An 18,526-nucleotide genomic window follows, 5' to 3' on the forward strand; every position below is an offset into this window, starting at 1 on the left:
AAATGTAACCCCGGTACGCTTATTGTTTTGCACTTAAAGATTATAATAGCAACGCTGTGGTTTCGAAGTCGCTATGCTGTGGGAACGTGCACAGAGGAAATGATGCGACAATGTGTGAGTTTGGGAGAGAGAAATTAAGCGCTCCTCCTACTACAGGCCGGTCCCAAACACGCGACGCCCGCAAATTCAGGAAAACAGGAAGGAGCCATTGCGAGTCTGGTTCAATGGTAAGCAATACGCGAGAAGTTGATGTACGTTAGTTTATAGATGTGAAAAGAGAATGCGTGCTGATCGGAACTGGACAGCAGCGAGGTCAGAGACGTATGCGTTATATCTTCCAGCTGTTCGGAGCACGTTGTGAAGGTAAGACCTCGGCGTTGCATTTAAAATATCGTATGTAGGCTTTTGTTCAAAGTTAAGGCGTTTGTTTAAATCTGAACTTACTTTCCGCGGTTTTTACGCGACTGTAAATGTCCTCCTCGCACTTTCATATGCGTATTTTAATGTTTGAAATGTACACTAGAAGACGCGTCCAACAGAGTCAAGCCGTCAAATCGGAACAAAAAACTGCGTTACCAAATGTTTAATTGTTGGAGCTTTGTTAAAAAAGAACAGGTTAGGTCAGGATGGTTTCTTTTGTGGGGGTTGAATGCTGCTGTCGGGTTGGTGACTCGTTGGCGCAAAATTGCGGCCAGTAGACACTTTGTTTGACGGTGTCTTTGTGATGCAGAAGAGAGTTAAAGGTTTGACTCGCACCTCTCCTGGAGCCATGGGATTCTCTCTGAGCTCTCAGCATAACAAAGAGTAGACAAAGCACAGACAGACAGCACATTAAAACAGCCAGACTGATCACGCTATGCCCATTACTTTCTCAGCGAAACAATGCTACGGTAAAACTGTTAAGTAAACAAATTAATACACAGTGATCAACGTGTACAGTCCAGTGTATTTAATCTATATAAAACATTTCCACGTTCATTTTATTATATAAGTATTAATGTAGAAGTCAGATTTATCATCTATTGTTGTCAAATGTAATACAATTCTAGTGTATTTACACAGTATTTTCGCATTAGTATTAATTTAAATTCAGCTGTTTAACCTTATAGTCACGTCTTTACAGCTTTTAAAACGTTGGTAAACAATTTAATATGACTAACACGTCATATGTTGTGTAGCCATAGTAGATAGATAGAAGCTGGCCCAACTAACGCTTGGTTTGCCCAACATTTTTACTAAACACTCGAGTTTTTTGTTCTTTGCCTCAGTCGCCGTTAGTTTACTTACTGGCTGCTTACGGACAAATATGTAGAGAATGGGACTGTGACGTCACGCTGCATGTTACGGCAAGGAAGCTGCGATGGACACTGCGTAGAATTAGAAGTAGATGTTACATTTTGTATCATACAGCTAAAATTACATAAAAATGGTGAACACATGCTGTGTATTTAACAGACATAACCACCATAAGAGGTCAAGTGGCAGGTAACCTACAAGTATCAACAAGGCAATAGGTAAACAACAAGGTGGCCCTCAAGAGATTTATTTCTAACTTGTTTAAATGTGAAAGCGTTGACAGCACAAGGTGGGAAAACACGTCTGGGAAGATATGTGGTTACATGCATTTCACTATCACAGAAGATAAAATAAATATTATTATTATTGTCATCATTTAAAATGCAGTAAATGGTTAAGCATTTCTTCAGCTAAATAACGTTGTCTGTGAAATAACTCAATTTAAAATAAGGAAATGGTGTCACACCAGAGGACTTGGTTTTCACTGACAAAATGTATCATGTTCCTGTGCGTTTAGAAATATAGGGATGGAAAAAAACATTACAATTTACTTATGTAGAAGCTTTAGTAAATTTATTAGGAACATTTTGTCAGAGGTGGAAAGTTGTAATTTATTGAACCATGTTTGAGACAGTCACTCCATAGGACAATATGGAGATTTGGCTTTTTTTGTAATAGTTAGTACATTTATTGCATTTTAAATGATGACGATACTGATTATATTAATTATTTATCTTGCGTGACAGTGAAAATGCCATGTATTGTGCATTAGCCCATTAAGATACCAGAGCACTCCACATGCTCGTACGGATCAAGTGCATTTATTTCCTTTATTTCTAAGTGCCACATCTTTGCTTCTATGTTAAGCTTTTCTTTATATGAGATTCTGCAGTCGGTCTGTGTGGCGCCAGGTGGGGTCGAACGAGCCTTTTGTTTTCCCAGACCCTATTAGGACATCATTTTCTAGAATCTTTAAATGTAATTTCTTAATAATGTAATAAATAATCTAAAACATTGCACTGATTTAGACCCATTAAACATTTTTCTTTTGTAAAGCTGCTTTGAATCGGTGGTTGTGCTATATAAAAATGCATATGTGTGTGGGGGATGTGTCCAGACAGGTATGGTGAGTGGAATGGGGCTCTTTGTTAGAGTTGTGTGGTGTGAATTGATGGGAGTGTTTGGAATCAACATGTTGGGATTATTGCTGTCCACTGGAGATCAGTAATACTAGCCCACAGCAGAGGTAAAATGAAAGTACATTAAGCAGTTGCTTATTACAGAAGGCGCAAAATAGTTTTGTGTTGTTGAGAATGTGAAAAGCTGTGTTAACATGTCAATTTTAAGCATGTACATATGCATGCACAATGTGTCTTTCTTGTGTCATTTTATGCAAGTTGTGTATGTGTTGTAGGCCTGAACAATATAATGTTTTTGCATTTTTTACCACTTTTAGTTTTTGCTTTGGCTGCTTTGCTGGTCTGCTGGCTTTCAGGGACAAAACGTTTTATCGTGCCCATCTTTGACTTGCCATCTTAGCTATTTTCTCATGATGATTGCCATATTAAAGCAAATCTATATTATCTTCTAGACTCTGTTTACATGTATTCCAGTTAGGATTGTGGTTGTTGCTGGATGTGTTTGAGTTGCTGTGGGAAACTGCAGTCATAACTAATGGCTGGAATACACTACAAGACTTTTAAAATCTGAACAGATTTTTTTAAAACTAGACATTATACAGTTGCAGACTTTTTGAAAGTTTCAGATAGAAACACACTAGCTGATCAAATCTGCAGACTGGCACAGACTTTCTGCAACAAGTCCAGACTGAAAATCTGGGCAAAATCTGAGCAAAAGTCTTGTAGTGTATTATAGCCTTATGCCATTTTGGGTCACCATTGACTCCCATTGTAGGACAAAAGACTTGCTTTAAGTTTCATTAAAATATCAGTTGTGTTCAACACAACAAAGAAATGTATACAGGTTTGTAACAACTGGAAATTGAGCAAAATGTTCATTTTGGACAAACTATTTCTTTAATTTCAGCAGTCAGTAAAGCCAAGGTTCAGTTTTGTCATGAAGGGTGAAATGGAGATAGATCACAGATCAACTCTTGCTAGCTTTCTTAAGCCCGAAGTATACTTATTTTGTACATGATCACTTATGTAAATGTGAGCATGTGTAAAAACAGCTTTGTTTTGTTGAAATACATTAAATGTTACATTAGCTAATGCAACCTCTGCTCACTGTATGCTTTCGTAGTATAGAAAGAGTTTACAGAGAGATTCTACACAGAGAAAAGTGTTGTGTGTTTAAAATGTTATATACTGTATATTGGTTGGGTGAACTATTCCTTTTTTTGAAGTCAGCAAGCATTCATCCACAGTTCATGGTGTCCACGTCTAGATTTTTTTCTGTGCGCCTTGTCTCTGCTCAGACGTCCGCAGCTGGTCTTTCACAGCAGGGTAAAATGTGTAATTTGTCCACACAGGTCTGAATATCTGAAAGTAGAAAGGAGGGAGAAGCAATCATTTTTCCATGCATTGTAATTTAGCTGTCAGGAACAGCTGGTGGCGAATAACAACACGAGAGGAGGATAGTAGAAAGGAGAGCAGAGTGGGGTTAGGAGAGAGAGAAAAAGCTGTTTGGCAGATCTCTGGGGGCAATCAGGTTTCAGAGCCATCATTAAGGGCAGACAGGGTACTAGAGAACACACACACGGGCACGTCTGAGCACAAGACATGAGTACGTCTGTCTGTCTGTCTCTCTCTTTGGCTTGCATGTTAACTGACTATCTCTCTGTCACTTTATAAGCAGGGAAGTTTGAGAAGAGGAGATGTTTTAACTGTGTTGTGCGTGACGGTTTTAAAGGTTTGAGAGGTTCTCTGAACACTACAGAACTGGGGGCGGATTCTCGAAACTGTTCTTAAGATAAATTATAGGAAGTTCGTAAGAATGAAGTTCTTAAATATTCTCTTAAAAACATATTCATATTTTTCTTAAGAAGCTTTGTCGATGATTAGACTCACCTGCTTGTGAGGTAACCGTATCTATCCAGTGTACTTTATTTGTGTAACAAGCGTCTCGCATTCTTGTGTATATGTTAGCGTGTGATGTGTTAAACTGCATTAACGTTTGCTAAAATGTTAGCTAGCATATAATATTATTATATTTATTATATCTTTTTTGTGTGTTACCTTGTCATAATATTTGTGACCCTCTTGGTTTCGAGTCGCACTCTGTTTTTTAATAATGAAAGCTAGTAAGGCAAAAATACATTATAATTAGTATAGCAATATAAAAATTCATCAATGGCAAGTCAAAATTACGATTCAGGCGTAAAACAACCAAATACGTGAACAAAACATCTTACCTTAAACATCTGATCTTTAAGACAACTGTGAGGCTATCCTACGTTAAAGATGACGACAGCTTTTGTTTAGAGAATTTCGATTCTTCTTATTTTTTCCCTAAGACAAATCAAAGTTGTTTTCTGGGAATGCAAAATATTCCTAACTTTTTTCTTAAATTAGAATAAAAAACGTCAGTTAACACTACAATCCGCGATAAACTTGGGGTAAAAATAATTAGAAATTTCAAATACAAATTTCCATAATCGATCGTCATTTAAATTAACGATCAATTAATCGATTACTCGTTAACATTAACGCATGAGTGCGTGTAAATGCTATGCAAAACGCCAGCTTCCTCGCCTGAATATAAAGGTTTCTAAGTTTAAATAAAAGCCTAGTGTTAAAATGAATCTGTGTGATTGATAATATAATCGTATATAGAACTATGTATTTATTTAATAATTAACATATGGACCAATATACAACGTGTCGCCGCCTCAGATGTGTACTCTGGCAATTATGAGCAAATTCATATCATTGCATGCGTCTGCGTGAGAAAATAGGTTGATTTGTTTCTGAATGTGCATAGGACACTGTGCATGGACACTAGGGATGTCACTAGGGAAAAAAGCCGCCTATCGGGAGAGGAGGCATACCATTAAATAGTGTTGAAATAATAGGTCACGTGTCACTGACTTGAATATGACAGGTCTACTTGCATGTCTACATCCAGAGCATCCCTTTGTGTGAGGAGGTAGAGCTTTCTCTTTGCATTCTGTAGGAACAGAAACAATGATTTGATGGGATGCTCTTGGCATTTTGTTGTAATGACTACACACATCATACAGTAGATGCATTTCTGTCGATAGATCCTCCAAAAAATTACACACCCGACTCGAGTTTACCCCACTGCTACAGTTTCATCCCGTTGAACGTTGTGGATTGATCGTCCAGCCGCTTGTGTTCAGTGTAAATAAAAGTGCTGTTGAGTTGTAACCATCAGACTAGAATGAGGTCAATGTTTTTTTTGTTGGGACTGTGGTGGATCTCAATGGAGCTATTACCAGCATAGGTTACTATCATAGTCATTTTCAAAGACATTTTATCTGTTTATTATTAGTATGTGCTTAATGGAAATGGTCTGAGCAGGAAGAATACAAAGGTTTGTGTGGTTTGAGGAGATGTGTATGATGTGTTTAAGATGAATATTTCGTAATGGTGGTAAAATAATGTACTTTCTGATAGAAGACAATGATGTTGCACTGTTTGCTGGTGTTCTGAGTTGATTACGATGCCTTTCTGTTTTTCATCAGGTCTATAATGTTGAGTGGTGTGATGATTTTGCTGCTGGGGATGGCATTGTCTTCACCTGTTGACCATACAAAAGGTAAGAGTTGTGTACAGGTTATCAGAAGATATTTATATATTTTTTCTATCATTTCTTTTTAGCTATGCCGAACTAAACACTACTAAACAATAAGTATACTACATGAAGTATGTTTGAGGAGACCAATATAGAAGCACGGTGGCTTCAATGTTATTACATCAGCAATTAAAGCAATTCAATTCTTTGTAATGTCGATCTATGGTTGTATGTGTTTTTGTTTTGGCCAGTCTCATGTCAGTATCTAAATATAAAAAAAAATGTGTGTCTCTTTGTTGTGCAGATAAAGGCACCATTGGGGATGTGGAATGTGTATGTGACGGGGTCTCATGTGGTGATGCGCAGCGCTGTTTTGGCCAGCAGTGTTTCTCTTCGTTTTCTGTCCGAAACGGAACGGCCTTTCAGGAGAAGGGGTGCATTGTGGGTAGTGAGGAACGGACGATACGCTGTGGAAGCTCCCTCTCTTTGCTTTCTGTGGACACGGTGCAGTGTTGCCAGGGAACATTGTGTAATAAGAATGTTTCCATGGAGATGCCAAGCACAGGTGACTCACAAGCTATAATTGCTGTCACAGTTAATTGTAATGATTAACATTTTGCTTTGTGACATTGAGTTATTGTAGGAAATTACAAATAATAGATAATAGATTTTTTTGAGAGTAAAATAATATTGTACGGTTCTTAGTTTTTGGCCTAAATGTATGGCCTGCTAATGCATATTGTGTGTGTGTCTACATAATATGTATATATTCTTTTAATTATTGGGTTAAATAGGAAGTGGGCATTTTCATTAACCTGGAGAGTTTTCATTAAAAATTTGAGTTGAGTTTCATTAAAAATGGAATGAAATCATTATAAATAAAGAATTAGTACTTAACCTAACCCTGGGATAAGTTTTGGAAAATCTAAAATAATTCATGATAAATATATTTTTGTAAAATGGTTAATTTAGTATCTGATAACATCATATTAAAGGCGTAGTTGACCACAGAATGAAAATTCTGTCATTTATCCTTGAGTCGTTCCACAACCATAAGACCTTCGTTCATCTTTGGAACATTAATTTAGATAGTTTTGATGAGGTCTAAGAGCTTTCTGACCCCCCCGTAGATCCATGTGGTTCAATCTACATTTCTGTCAAAATGACCACGCTGGAATGTTCTTACCACGCTGTTGTAAGTTCAAGTGTCCGTTTTTCTAATAAGCTTGGTTTTAGTTAGTTATAAGATGTTATAAAAAGGAGAGTGGTGAGTCATTGGGGAAATGCAGGCGTCGCATGCTCTCATGGACGTGCATCGGATACTCTCGTCGCTTCATAAAATTAAGGTTCAACCACTGTAGTCACATGGTTTTACTATTGTAAAGAGTTAGAAAGCTCTCGGACCTCGTAAATGTTCATTTGTGTTCCGAACATGAACTAAGGTCTTACGGTTGTGGAATGACTCGAGGGTGAGTAATCAATGACAGCATTTTCAGTCTGTTGTGAACCATCCCTTAACCTCGTCTGCTATAATAAGCAACTTTAAGTTCAGACTAGCATCTGTTATTATATTTCTGTGTAACAGCACGATTAATCCATATCATATTTTTCTTTAGACATGGCTGTATTCTCCCTTCCATCTGTGCACCAGTGTGTGTGTGAGGGGTGTGTAAGTGGGACGTGTTGGGGTGAGCAGTGCTTCGCCTCTCTGAGGATGAGAGAGAGCGCTCTGCACTCTCAAAAGGGCTGTTTTAATAAGACCACCTGCGACGCACCTGCTGACAGTGTCATCAGCTGCTGTACGGGACACCTGTGTAATGCCAACATCACTGTAGAGGCCCTTGCTAAAGGTGAGACTTAAGAACGCCGCTGTCTTTAAGAACATTTTTCCGTTCTTTACCTTCTTTTATCTTTCAATATGTAAAAACCGTGCCATTCCAAAGATAAAATGGCATCATTTACCTTTTAGTGTCAATAAAACAATGGTTCAGCAATAGTGGCAAGAAAAATAGGTTGGTAAAAAGAAGTTGCTATTAAATGCTTTGTAAATAATGTAATATATAATAATATAACTAGTACCAGATGGTAAAATAACACAGACACATGTTTTTCTTTTTCCCAGACGAGGAGTTGAAGATGGTCCCTACAGAGTATGAGTGCGTGTGTGAGGGCCGCTCATGCGTCACAGGGGGTCGCTGTATGGGACAGCAGTGTTTTTCCTCTCTGACTCTAAGTGATGGGACACCTGTGTCTCAGAAGGGCTGTTTCAAGGTGTATGAGCAGGGCAGGATGACTTGCAAAACTCCACCATCACCTGACCAGATCGTGGAGTGCTGTCAGGCTCATCTGTGCAACATGAACCTTACTGTGGCACTTCCTGTACGAGGTAACACTGACATACAACTGCTTACAGTGAAACTGATCACAAACTAAATATTATTTTCCGCTTGTCAATTTGTTTGAAACCGAAAGAACTAAAAAGTAGGGCTGCGTATTGGCAAGTGCCTCCCGATACGATACATATCACGATAGATGGGTCACGATACAATATGCTGCTATGTATTTCGACACGATACACGTTTGCGATATATTGCAATACTTTAAATAGAAAATGTAAAAAGTAGAGCTAGAAATACAACATGCTGTGCACCAGCGGGGGTTTTCTGTGAGGATAAGTGTAAAACATCCCTTACCTCTGCAGAGCGGCCATGATGAGCGATGCATGGACCTTTAGATCAGAGGTTTGGGTTCTCAAACTCTGGGTCGCGCCCCTCAAGTGGGTAGCACAGGGGAATAAGGTGGGTCATACTGTATATGACATGATTAAAAAAAAAAGATCGATAGTAGAGGTATCACTATCAAAACACTATCGAAAAAAAAAAAATTGCGATAGTTACATGTATCGATTTTTTTGCACAGCCCTACTAAAAAGTGAGCTGCTAAAGCTTCAGTGTGGTATTTAACACATGTAACTACGAGCATCATTTGACCATTGTGTCACTTGCGGTACTGCCATGAGTCTGTGGTGACTCTTTTTGAAATAATTATAATAATACAATATGCTGGAAATTACATGATCTCGGTCTCGTGACGTTCTCTCTCTCTCTGTTTTTCTCTCTAAGTGTTGGAGGGCCCTAAGTACAGTATGACAACTTTGGTGACTGTGGTTGTGGCTCCAGTTATTGTTCTAATATTCCTGTCTGCCGTGGCCATCCTGATCTTCCGTCATATCCACCATCACCAGATGGAGCGTCTGACAGCGCATGATGCAGAATATGGCACCATCGATGGTCTCATTGCGTCTAATGTGGGAGAGAGCACACTTGCGGTAAGGCAAACTAACACACACTAGGGCTGGGAATCGATTCCAAAAAGAATCGAGAGTCGATTCCAAGGGATTGAGAATCGAGAGTCATAAGCACAAACCCTTCATAAGCACAAGCCCCGCCCCTTAGCTGATGTCATTGGTCAACTAAATCACATTAGTTTCTTGTCTAAAACAGTACAGACTTCAGACAAAAATGATGGATGACATAAAATATTCTGCATCCATTAAAGCAAAAGCTTTGTTTGCACACACAATGCAGATATAATTACATGTATCCACACATTTAACAAAGCATGTAAGCACGTTTGCTTTTCAGACGGACTGTAAACGGACCATCTTCTCTTTCTCTCTGGTCTCTACCGATGAGCTCAGTATGTGCGTGAAGAGAATTACATGTATATAAAGCACAGTCTCACAACATATTTACTTGGACGTCTGTTTAAAGCTGTTAAGGAAAGAACTTTTTCAACACCTGTCTGCACTACTTGCATTTAACAGTAATAGTAATATGCACAGTATTCTTACATATTTTTATTACAATTTACTGATATCGATCTATCTATCTATAATCCTAAAGTATTTTTGTGTACACTGCTGAATAACTTTAAAAATTGTAATTTGACCTGGGCTTTATTTTTGGAAACAGCTAGTAAATTAGATTATTAATGATACATTGGAATTGCAGGACAAGATCGACAGATTTGGTTAAGGTTTTTGTTATAAAAACAATAAACAATTAATACATGTAAAAAGTGACAGTTGTATTGCATTAAAAATGTGTATTTTTTAAATAATAAATAAAAAACTGTAGTAAAACAGGGAATTGAGCAGGATTCGAAAACAGTAGCTAGGAATCGATTCTTCCCATTCTCAAACCAGGAATTGGAATCGACTCCAAAAAATTCAGAATCGAACAGCCTAACACACACCATTGTAGTTGTAGATAAATGAATTTTTATGGATGTATACTGAAGTATTTTTTGTGTGGGCAAATATTTAATGGAATTTGGGATAAAAGAAAACAGATTTCATAGAGCCCTAGAAAAGGTATTTGATCTTTTATCTCTTTCAGATAAGATTTTTTCCCTTTTTTTTCCATGGCCACGATTAGCTGCGATCAGCTGTTATTACATCTTATTGTACGGCTCATTTGAATGCTTGATTCTGATTGGCCAGTCGCGACATTCCAAGGGTTGTTATTTTCAAATAACAACCGCTCAAAACTAATAACACCCTGTAACCCGGATGCTGCAAATCATTTTGAGAGGGGCAGTTTAATATTACACAAAAAATAATTATAAATATGTCTTTTAATAACATATATGGCATATTTACAAATGATTAAACTGATTTGCCTGTTCGTGCCGTTTGAACGTCGTTTCTTACTTTAAAACCGAAACTAAACGGCTTTTCCTCGCGGCAGGTCTGCATTCGGTAAAAATGAGCTAATAAAATATTTCAAATTCACATTTTATGTCCATTTTTTTTCTCATGTGGCAAGTAGCCGTGTAATAAGCGGGATAATGTACAAGCAGCCGGCTGTTATCGCGAAATAAGCCCCTCCAGTGTGATACAAGACCCTCCGCTTCACGTCGGGTCCTGATCATACAGTCGGGGCTCATTTCTGCGATAACAACCGGCTGCCTGTACATTATCCCTTACATATCAATAGCAATTGTTGTTAACCATACAGAGTGATTACCACATAAAAGTGTTTAATAAATATAAATAATAATATGCCATGAAACCGTCTACGCAATGTTTGTAAAGAAAATAATAAAAGCTAGCTCTACTAGAACAAGGAAATTTATACAGGTTTGGAACAACTTAAGGGTGAGTAAATGATGACAGAATTAGTATTTTTAGGTAAACTACACCTTTAAGCTCTAATTGCGTAGTGTGTTGTTTATAATTGTTTAATAACAAGATGTCTTGCTTTCTTGTTTCGTAACACCAAAGGATTTTAAAATGCATACAGTTTGCTTTGAATAACTTTGCATACAATTAATTCACCTTGCTACATCTGAAACACTTGAGTGTTCTAGTGAATCCGTGAGCATTGTGGCATGTGTTTGCTGAGCTCACCCTTCATTTGACGTTTTTGGATCTTTGTCAAGCTGTTTGCAGAGTTCTTGGCAACCAAAGCAAATATTAAGCAGTCAAATGTTTGCCCGAGTATAATTAAAACTCCAAGAGGGTGCAGAGAGAGAAGTAACAAGTAAAGCATGCTACATGTGTTGATTGGTTTGTTCGGGTCAAAAGGAACATCTTGCTGTACAGTATATCTAGTGTTTAGCGTTCCTGCTCCTGAAATCTGACTCTCCGTAAAGCATACATATGGTTATTTAAGTCTTGTGGTTTGAGACTGTAAATTCCCCGTCTTTTTTTGGATGTCGTGGTAAGGGTTGAGGATGTGTTTCGGGCTGCTTAGTGCTGTCCTCTTGTGCATACTCGAGTGTACTAAAGGGCTCTAGCGAACAATAAAAATTCACTGCATCAAATCATTTTGTTTTGTGTTTGTCTGCCAGGATCTGTTGGACCATTCATGTACATCTGGAAGTGGCTCCGGACTGCCGTTTCTGGTGCAGAGGACAGTAGCTAGACAGATTACCCTAAACGAGTGTGTGGGTATGTGTTGTAATATTGTGTTCTATTGGCTAGTAGCTCCTGTTTTTTGTCAGTGCTCATCTAAAGTGGTCTGTTGTGTCTTTTAGGTAAGGGCCGGTATGGAGAGGTATGGAGGGGTCAGTGGCAGGGGGAGAGCGTGGCTGTAAAAATCTTCTCATCCAGAGATGAGAAATCCTGGTTTAGAGAGACAGAAATCTACAACACTGTGCTGCTGCGACATGAGAACATTCTTGGTAAATGAACAAATATACATAATAAAAAAACACATTCTCCACTTCAATTTAAACTTGTTGTAAATTTGTAATTCATGTTACGTTTTGGAATAAATGTTAAATTTCAATGTTTAAATTTAAAATAGTACCATACAACCAGTGAGCAAGTAATGGAAACATCTAGAAAGCATACAATACAAATGCAAACTGTTCTTGAACTCATGTATGCTAATAACTGGGCAGGACAGATGGACAGTATGTTATTTGGACCGTCACTTAATTAAAAGAAAATCACTATTTTATTGTTGCTTAACATTCACTTTAATTCAGATGCAATAATAACACAAGTATGTAATCAGCCAATCACGTGGCAGTAACGTGATGACTAAATTCTATCAGAATCCAGCAGAGTTTTCTTTAAACAAAGGTCCCATCTGTGTTCGACTACATTAGACACATTTTAATTACGAAAGGCTTTCAAGTCAGTTTTATTAATGTAGCATTTTTGCATTATTGTCATCGGCTTCACAGAACAATACTGCAATACTTTTATCCTCTATTACACTGCAAAAACATTTCTCCCAATTTTCAGCAAACCCTCTAGTGGCTTATTGGGGGAACCCTTAGGGGTCCTTTAAAGGGCTATTTCACCGGCAAATCAAAGTTTCCCCATGTTTTACTCGCCCTCAAGGCATCCTAACTGAATATGGTTTTCTTCTTGAAGAATAATGCAGTCGAAGTTATAATACCACATATCATTTTACTTCCAAGCTGTAGAATGGGAGTGAATGGGCGTTGACTTTTTGAAGCTCCAGAAAGTGCATCCGTCGATCATAGAACTGCTCGACATGGCTCCGTGGTCTTAACAAAGGTCTTCTGAAACGAATCGATGCGTTTGTATAAGAGAAATATCCGTATAGTATTGACAGCGCTATTAATGTTGATGTCTAGCTTCCGTTATACCGCGGCTGATTTTGATTTGCCAGTGAAATGGCTCTTTAAGCCCAGTTAGAAAACCCTTGCTCAAGTACACCATAACTGTACAAAAAATTACTGTACTGTTTTTTTCCTCAGGCTTCATTGCTTCAGATATGACATCACGTAATTCCAGCACACAGTTATGGCTGATCACACACTATCATGAGATGGGCTCGCTCTATGATTACCTGCAAATCAGCATGCTTGATTCTCCCGCTTGCCTGCGGATGGCACTGTCCATTGCCAGTGGCCTTTCCCATCTGCATGTGGAGATCTTTGGCACTCAGGGAAAACCAGCTATTGCCCACAGAGACCTGAAAAGCAAGAACATCTTGGTATACAAGAACGGGCAGTGTTGTATTGCTGACCTCGGTAAGATTGTACACACGACTGATTGATATGGCAGTCAAATTGAAACTTGTATTACCATTAGCCAAATATGAACTATATTACAAAATTAATTAATTAATAATAATGTTAACAAACTACATTTATACTAGGGCTGTCAAATGTAGAAATATAAAATAAATACATCTAAATATTTCCTAAATATATGTATGTTTTTGTGTTTATAAATACAAAATAAACATGCACAGTACACAGACATATATTATGTAGTTTAAAATAAAAGAATACAAGTTTATGTACACAAACTTTTATTCTGGATGCGATTTAATTGTTTGACAACCCTAAGTTATACCATAGTGTTCATAGCATTTTCAATACAAATATTCTGGTATCGCAGTTAAAAACATTTTTATGTTGTCATCCCTAAAAATGATTGTTATTTGTTACAACACTTATTACTTTACAAATTACAGTTGGTTATTTTAATCTTCTGAACTGAATTGATCTTTTTGAACTGTGAAAAGACTTTCCGAGACATGCAGTCACCTGAAATCAACATATGTAAAATGTGTGAGAAACATTATAGGAATAAACCACATAACATCACTGTCCTTCCGAAACGCTTGCATGTCCAAATTTGCCGTTTTTCAGAAAATGGAAAAACGCTGTACTTTTCAAGTGATTAAAAACTGTGTTGTCAAAGTGGACAAGCACTTTTTATTGGTTAGATATTTGCAAAACCCAATGACAAACATAAACAGTGACTAATAAAAATGATTTACGGCAATTCAATTAAAATCTTGAAATATGGAGATACGAGGTTTCAGAACGACAGCAGTGTCAAGCATTTTTCTTTTTTTAAACATTATAAAGTTCACATTTCTTGTTGACCTAAACGTTTCCATTATAAATTGACTATGTGATGCTGTATTGTGGTTCCTCCTAAGAGGGGAAAAATGAATAGATCTAGTCAAAATTTGTAAACATTTTGTTCTTTTTTTTATTAATAGCTAGTTGCCCCGGTCACTTGTTTTTCCCTCAGTATTTACCTTTCGAACATGTTGCCACTTTCACTCAAATAAGCAGAAAACAGAAGCATGTTGTTTGCTCATGGAGGAAGGACACATTAATTTGTTTCTTTATTAAATCCATTCTGACTCACTCTAAAGCTCCTGGGCACATTTCCGCAACATTAAGCTCTTATTAGGAGAAATCGTCCCCTAAAACCTTAACCAAAAACCCATTAGCTAGCTTTTCGTCTAACACTAATCTGAGAACTCTTTTATAGACCGGAACATGAGAGTGTTTTCATAGAGGACCTTTAACCTATTACGGCAATGCTCCTTTTACTTCCATGTTTTCTGCGTAGAACAAGAACATTTTTGAGTGTAGTCTTTTCTTGATATGTTGTCAAATAGGTTTTTTAAACTTCTGAGCTGACTGGTAGTTGCATTATTGTATTGTCTATCCTCATAAGAGGGCACGATAGAGCAGAGGAGTTGCTCAGGAGCACTCTTAATTCATCTTTATGCCAAGCCTCTACCGATGATGATTGCGCCGACTTGACCGTTTGTTCGGCATTACACCTCCAAAGCGTTTGGCACAGACCATTAGTGGCTTGATTTAAGCTCAAAAACAACAAAACTAACTCAACTAAACGCTACTGGCAGTTAACGAGCCCTCTGATGTTTAATGCGTGTTGTGTGAAGATGTGTTTTTAAGAGCTTCTGGTACATCCTGTAATACTGAGAAATGCGTCAACTTGTTTGTCTTCTTCAGGTCTGGCTGTGATGCATTTTCAAGACACAAATGAGCTGGACGTGGGCAACAACCCTAAAGTTGGGACCAAGCGCTACATGGCTCCTGAGGTTCTAGACGACTCCATTCAGATGGATTGCTTTGAGTCTTACAAACGAGTTGATATCTGGGCCTTTGGACTTGTGCTGTGGGAGATCGCTAGAAGAACCGTTAGCAATGGTACCTTCAGGTTTTTTATGTCTTTGCACTTGATTCACGTTCGCACCCTTTACGATGAAAAGGCACTAGCCTTTGTTCCTTTCAGACGATTACCTCTTGTATTGTAATAATCAATTTGTTCTTTGTTCAGAAAGCGTGCAACTTGATTGTGCCACTGACGTGACCTCTAAGTGGCTTTTTGAGAATTTAACTAGTACGTGTCGAAATGATCAGATTTGTTTGGTGAATTTTCATTATGCATTTAAAGGAGGGACCCAAACTATATATGGAGGCTTGCGGATGGGCTCTTTTTCTCAACCCCGCAAACAACTCGGCAATCTAGCAATGTGCACTAAAACACTCTAAACATCATAGCAATAATCAGGGCTGTACGTCAACTTTTTTTGCACATAGCACCGGTGCTACAGAGGTTTAAAGTTTTGTAGCACAGGACAAACAGTTGTAGCACAGTTGTATTTCGTGATACCTTCCATGTTTTCCCACATTGCGAAGATATTGGCGCTCTAGATCAACGGACTCGATGCAGCCGGAAAACATGTTTTAATTGCAAAAAGGAAAATAAATAGTGGTGCGCCATTAGTTAACCTCACACACGAACAAGCACAACGACAAACGCACTTCACACAAACAAGCGGCTCTGTCTAATGCACCTGCCGCACGCGTGCTACACTATAAAATTTATTCTTGGCACAGACCGATTTTTTCGTAGCATGTGCGACATATATGTTGCAAGGGTCAAGAATCGCTTGCAGTTTCCTCCTGTATGCGTGAGCTTGAAAGTAATGGGCAAAATGTTCATTTGCGTATTTAGTTGCATACTTTGTTAGTGTGAGATTGTGTGTGTATCACTTTGCCCCATCACTTACAAGTGGTCATTACAGTCATGTAATGGGGGCTGGCTGATTCCCCCCATATGTCTCATCTGAAATGGACCCCAATTGCTCCATGCAGCGTAAGAGGCTCTATATATAGACAGTGCTGCTGGCAGTCTGGATGAAGCTAACGTTTCCTCTGATGACCTGTGTAATTCACATATTGATGATTATGGTTCATCACTTTTTCTGGGAATGTTTCTAAAGGGTTTTTTTGGACTGTGCAGGTATTGTAGAAGAATATAAGCCACCATTCCATGATGTGGTGCCGAGCGACCCCAGCTTTGAGGATATGAAAAAGGTGATATGCATAGACCAACAGAGACCCAACATCCCAAACAGATGGTTCTCAGATCCTGTAAGTATTAGCTCAAACACTTCTCCAGAACCATTCAGCTATATTGATCAATCATTATTGACTATATCATCTTACATGTAACAGTATGCAACATTTTTAATGCATATATAGGGTTATGGGATGACCAGAATGCTATATCATACACAGTGCAAATAAATATTGGGTAACACTTTAGATTAGGGTCCAATTCTCACTTTTAACTAGTTGCCTATTTGCATGTATATTACTAAGAAATTGGCTCCGTATTAGTGCTTATAAAGCACATATTAATGCCTTTTTCTGCATGACCTTATTCTACGTACCTCATTCCAAAAGGATTAATCTGCCAGATCATCAGAACGGTGCGAGTTTCGTTGATTTTAACATCGCAATTTATAATACAGACGCGGTGTGGTGTCATTTGCCTGTCGAAAATAGCGCTTTACATCTTTAATAACACTCAACAGCTTTAAACAGCCGTCCAAGTTCAGAAATATATGAAAAGGCACTTTATTAGCACGCCACTCCCTTCACGCGCACTCTGAACTCATCGGGAGAGAGAGACTTGCGCTTATTCTGAAATTACAGTCTGAAAGACAAACATACTTATATGATCTACCTGTTTCTTAAGATGGTGTAGAGGTAATTGCTGCTGCTTCCAGAGTGGACGCTTGCATACTTTGTAGATATTATTCTTTTGTGCGCAACCTCAAATTGCACTGCGCAGGACCTACAAAGAGTCTGCGCAGCCGCGCACGCACGCAGCTTCAGACGGAACATTGCCATCCATAAATTTGCAACCGCGTTCCTCTATGCATTCGTGATCGAGTTCCAAAGGTTGAGGTTTCGGGGAACCGTCAGTACCCCAACTTAAACTTTCGCGAAAATATGTCAATCAACTAATAACATCGTAAGCCTGGTCTATAGTTTATGGTTAATCTGTCTAATATTGCTTTGGTTGCCATGGTTTATTGATTTTCTTTATTAAATAATACAGATAGATAATACCGATAAATAATAATAAAGACAAATCGCATATTAAATCGCAGTCGCAATATTGGTAAAAAAATCGCAATTAGATTATTTTTCAAAATCGTTCAGCCCTAAAAATGAGTTAAGACAAATTAGAAATAAACAAGTGCCCTTTTATTATTTCTCAAATGCTGCACATTTCTTTGTAAAATAAAAATATTTTATGTCAAATAACAAAACTAAATTTTGCAATTTTGCAATAAATATCCAAATCAAATAAAAAGAGAATAAAGTCTCTTTGATATAAACAAACTAAGACTTTGTCTGTGCTTTCTTCTCATTTGTATTTTTGAAAACATTTTTTAAGAAATATCAGTCTATCATCGAAATCTACTGTCTATATATGGTATACTTAGGCCTACTGAAAAAACACTTTCTCTGTTGCACAGTATGTATATCATTAGTGCAGTCAGCTCAAATGACTATTTGCTCATTCTTGACCGAGTTCACTTGATTGAGATTTTGTTTTTATCTTTCAGACCCTCACATCAATTTCTAAACTTATGAAGGAATGTTGGTACCAGAGCCCATCAGCAAGACTCACAGCATTACGCATCAAAAAGACTCTGTCAAAAATGGATAACTCTCTGGAAAAATTAAAAGCGGACATTTGAACTGCTTCCACGAGGAAGACCCTTAAGGCCTTAACCCCGCTCAGCTGACGTCGTCTTCGGAAAGACAGCTGGAAAAAAGGACCGTCGAAGCTTTGTGCTCTTATAGAGGCACAGTGTATTTATTTTGATATTTCAGTCGAGCATATTTTGGCATCCAAAGATGTTATAGTGGGCATTTAAAACTTTCG

The 18,526-nt window shown here is 37.9% G+C and overlaps 1 protein-coding gene across 2 annotated transcripts in view; it reads left to right on the forward strand.

The window, feature by feature from the left end:
• The first annotated feature begins 151 nt into the window (after positions 1-151).
• LOC130555957 (activin receptor type-1-like) overlaps positions 152-18,526 on the forward strand; it is a 19,076-nt gene continuing 701 nt past the window's right edge. The window contains exons 1-12 of one of the 2 annotated variants that reach the window (XM_057336526.1): positions 152-227; positions 5,963-6,036; positions 6,317-6,577; positions 7,629-7,862; positions 8,135-8,398; positions 9,135-9,340; positions 11,869-11,968; positions 12,055-12,201; positions 13,255-13,530; positions 15,286-15,483; positions 16,583-16,713; positions 18,204-18,526. The exon at positions 18,204-18,526 is cut by the window's right edge and continues 701 nt beyond it. In XM_057336526.1, coding sequence (XP_057192509.1) covers positions 5,970-6,036; positions 6,317-6,577; positions 7,629-7,862; positions 8,135-8,398; positions 9,135-9,340; positions 11,869-11,968; positions 12,055-12,201; positions 13,255-13,530; positions 15,286-15,483; positions 16,583-16,713; positions 18,204-18,338 — 2,019 coding nt within the window. In that variant the 5' untranslated portion in view covers positions 152-227; positions 5,963-5,969 and the 3' untranslated portion in view covers positions 18,339-18,526. Of the gene's footprint in view, positions 364-5,962; positions 6,037-6,316; positions 6,578-7,628; positions 7,863-8,134; positions 8,399-9,134; positions 9,341-11,868; positions 11,969-12,054; positions 12,202-13,254; positions 13,531-15,285; positions 15,484-16,582; positions 16,714-18,203 lie in introns of both variants that reach the window. The other variant, XM_057336525.1, reaches the window with a different exon arrangement.

Source organism: Triplophysa rosa, linkage group LG6 (assembly GCF_024868665.1).
Source record: "Triplophysa rosa linkage group LG6, Trosa_1v2, whole genome shotgun sequence".
NCBI lineage: Eukaryota > Metazoa > Chordata > Actinopteri > Cypriniformes > Nemacheilidae > Triplophysa > Triplophysa rosa.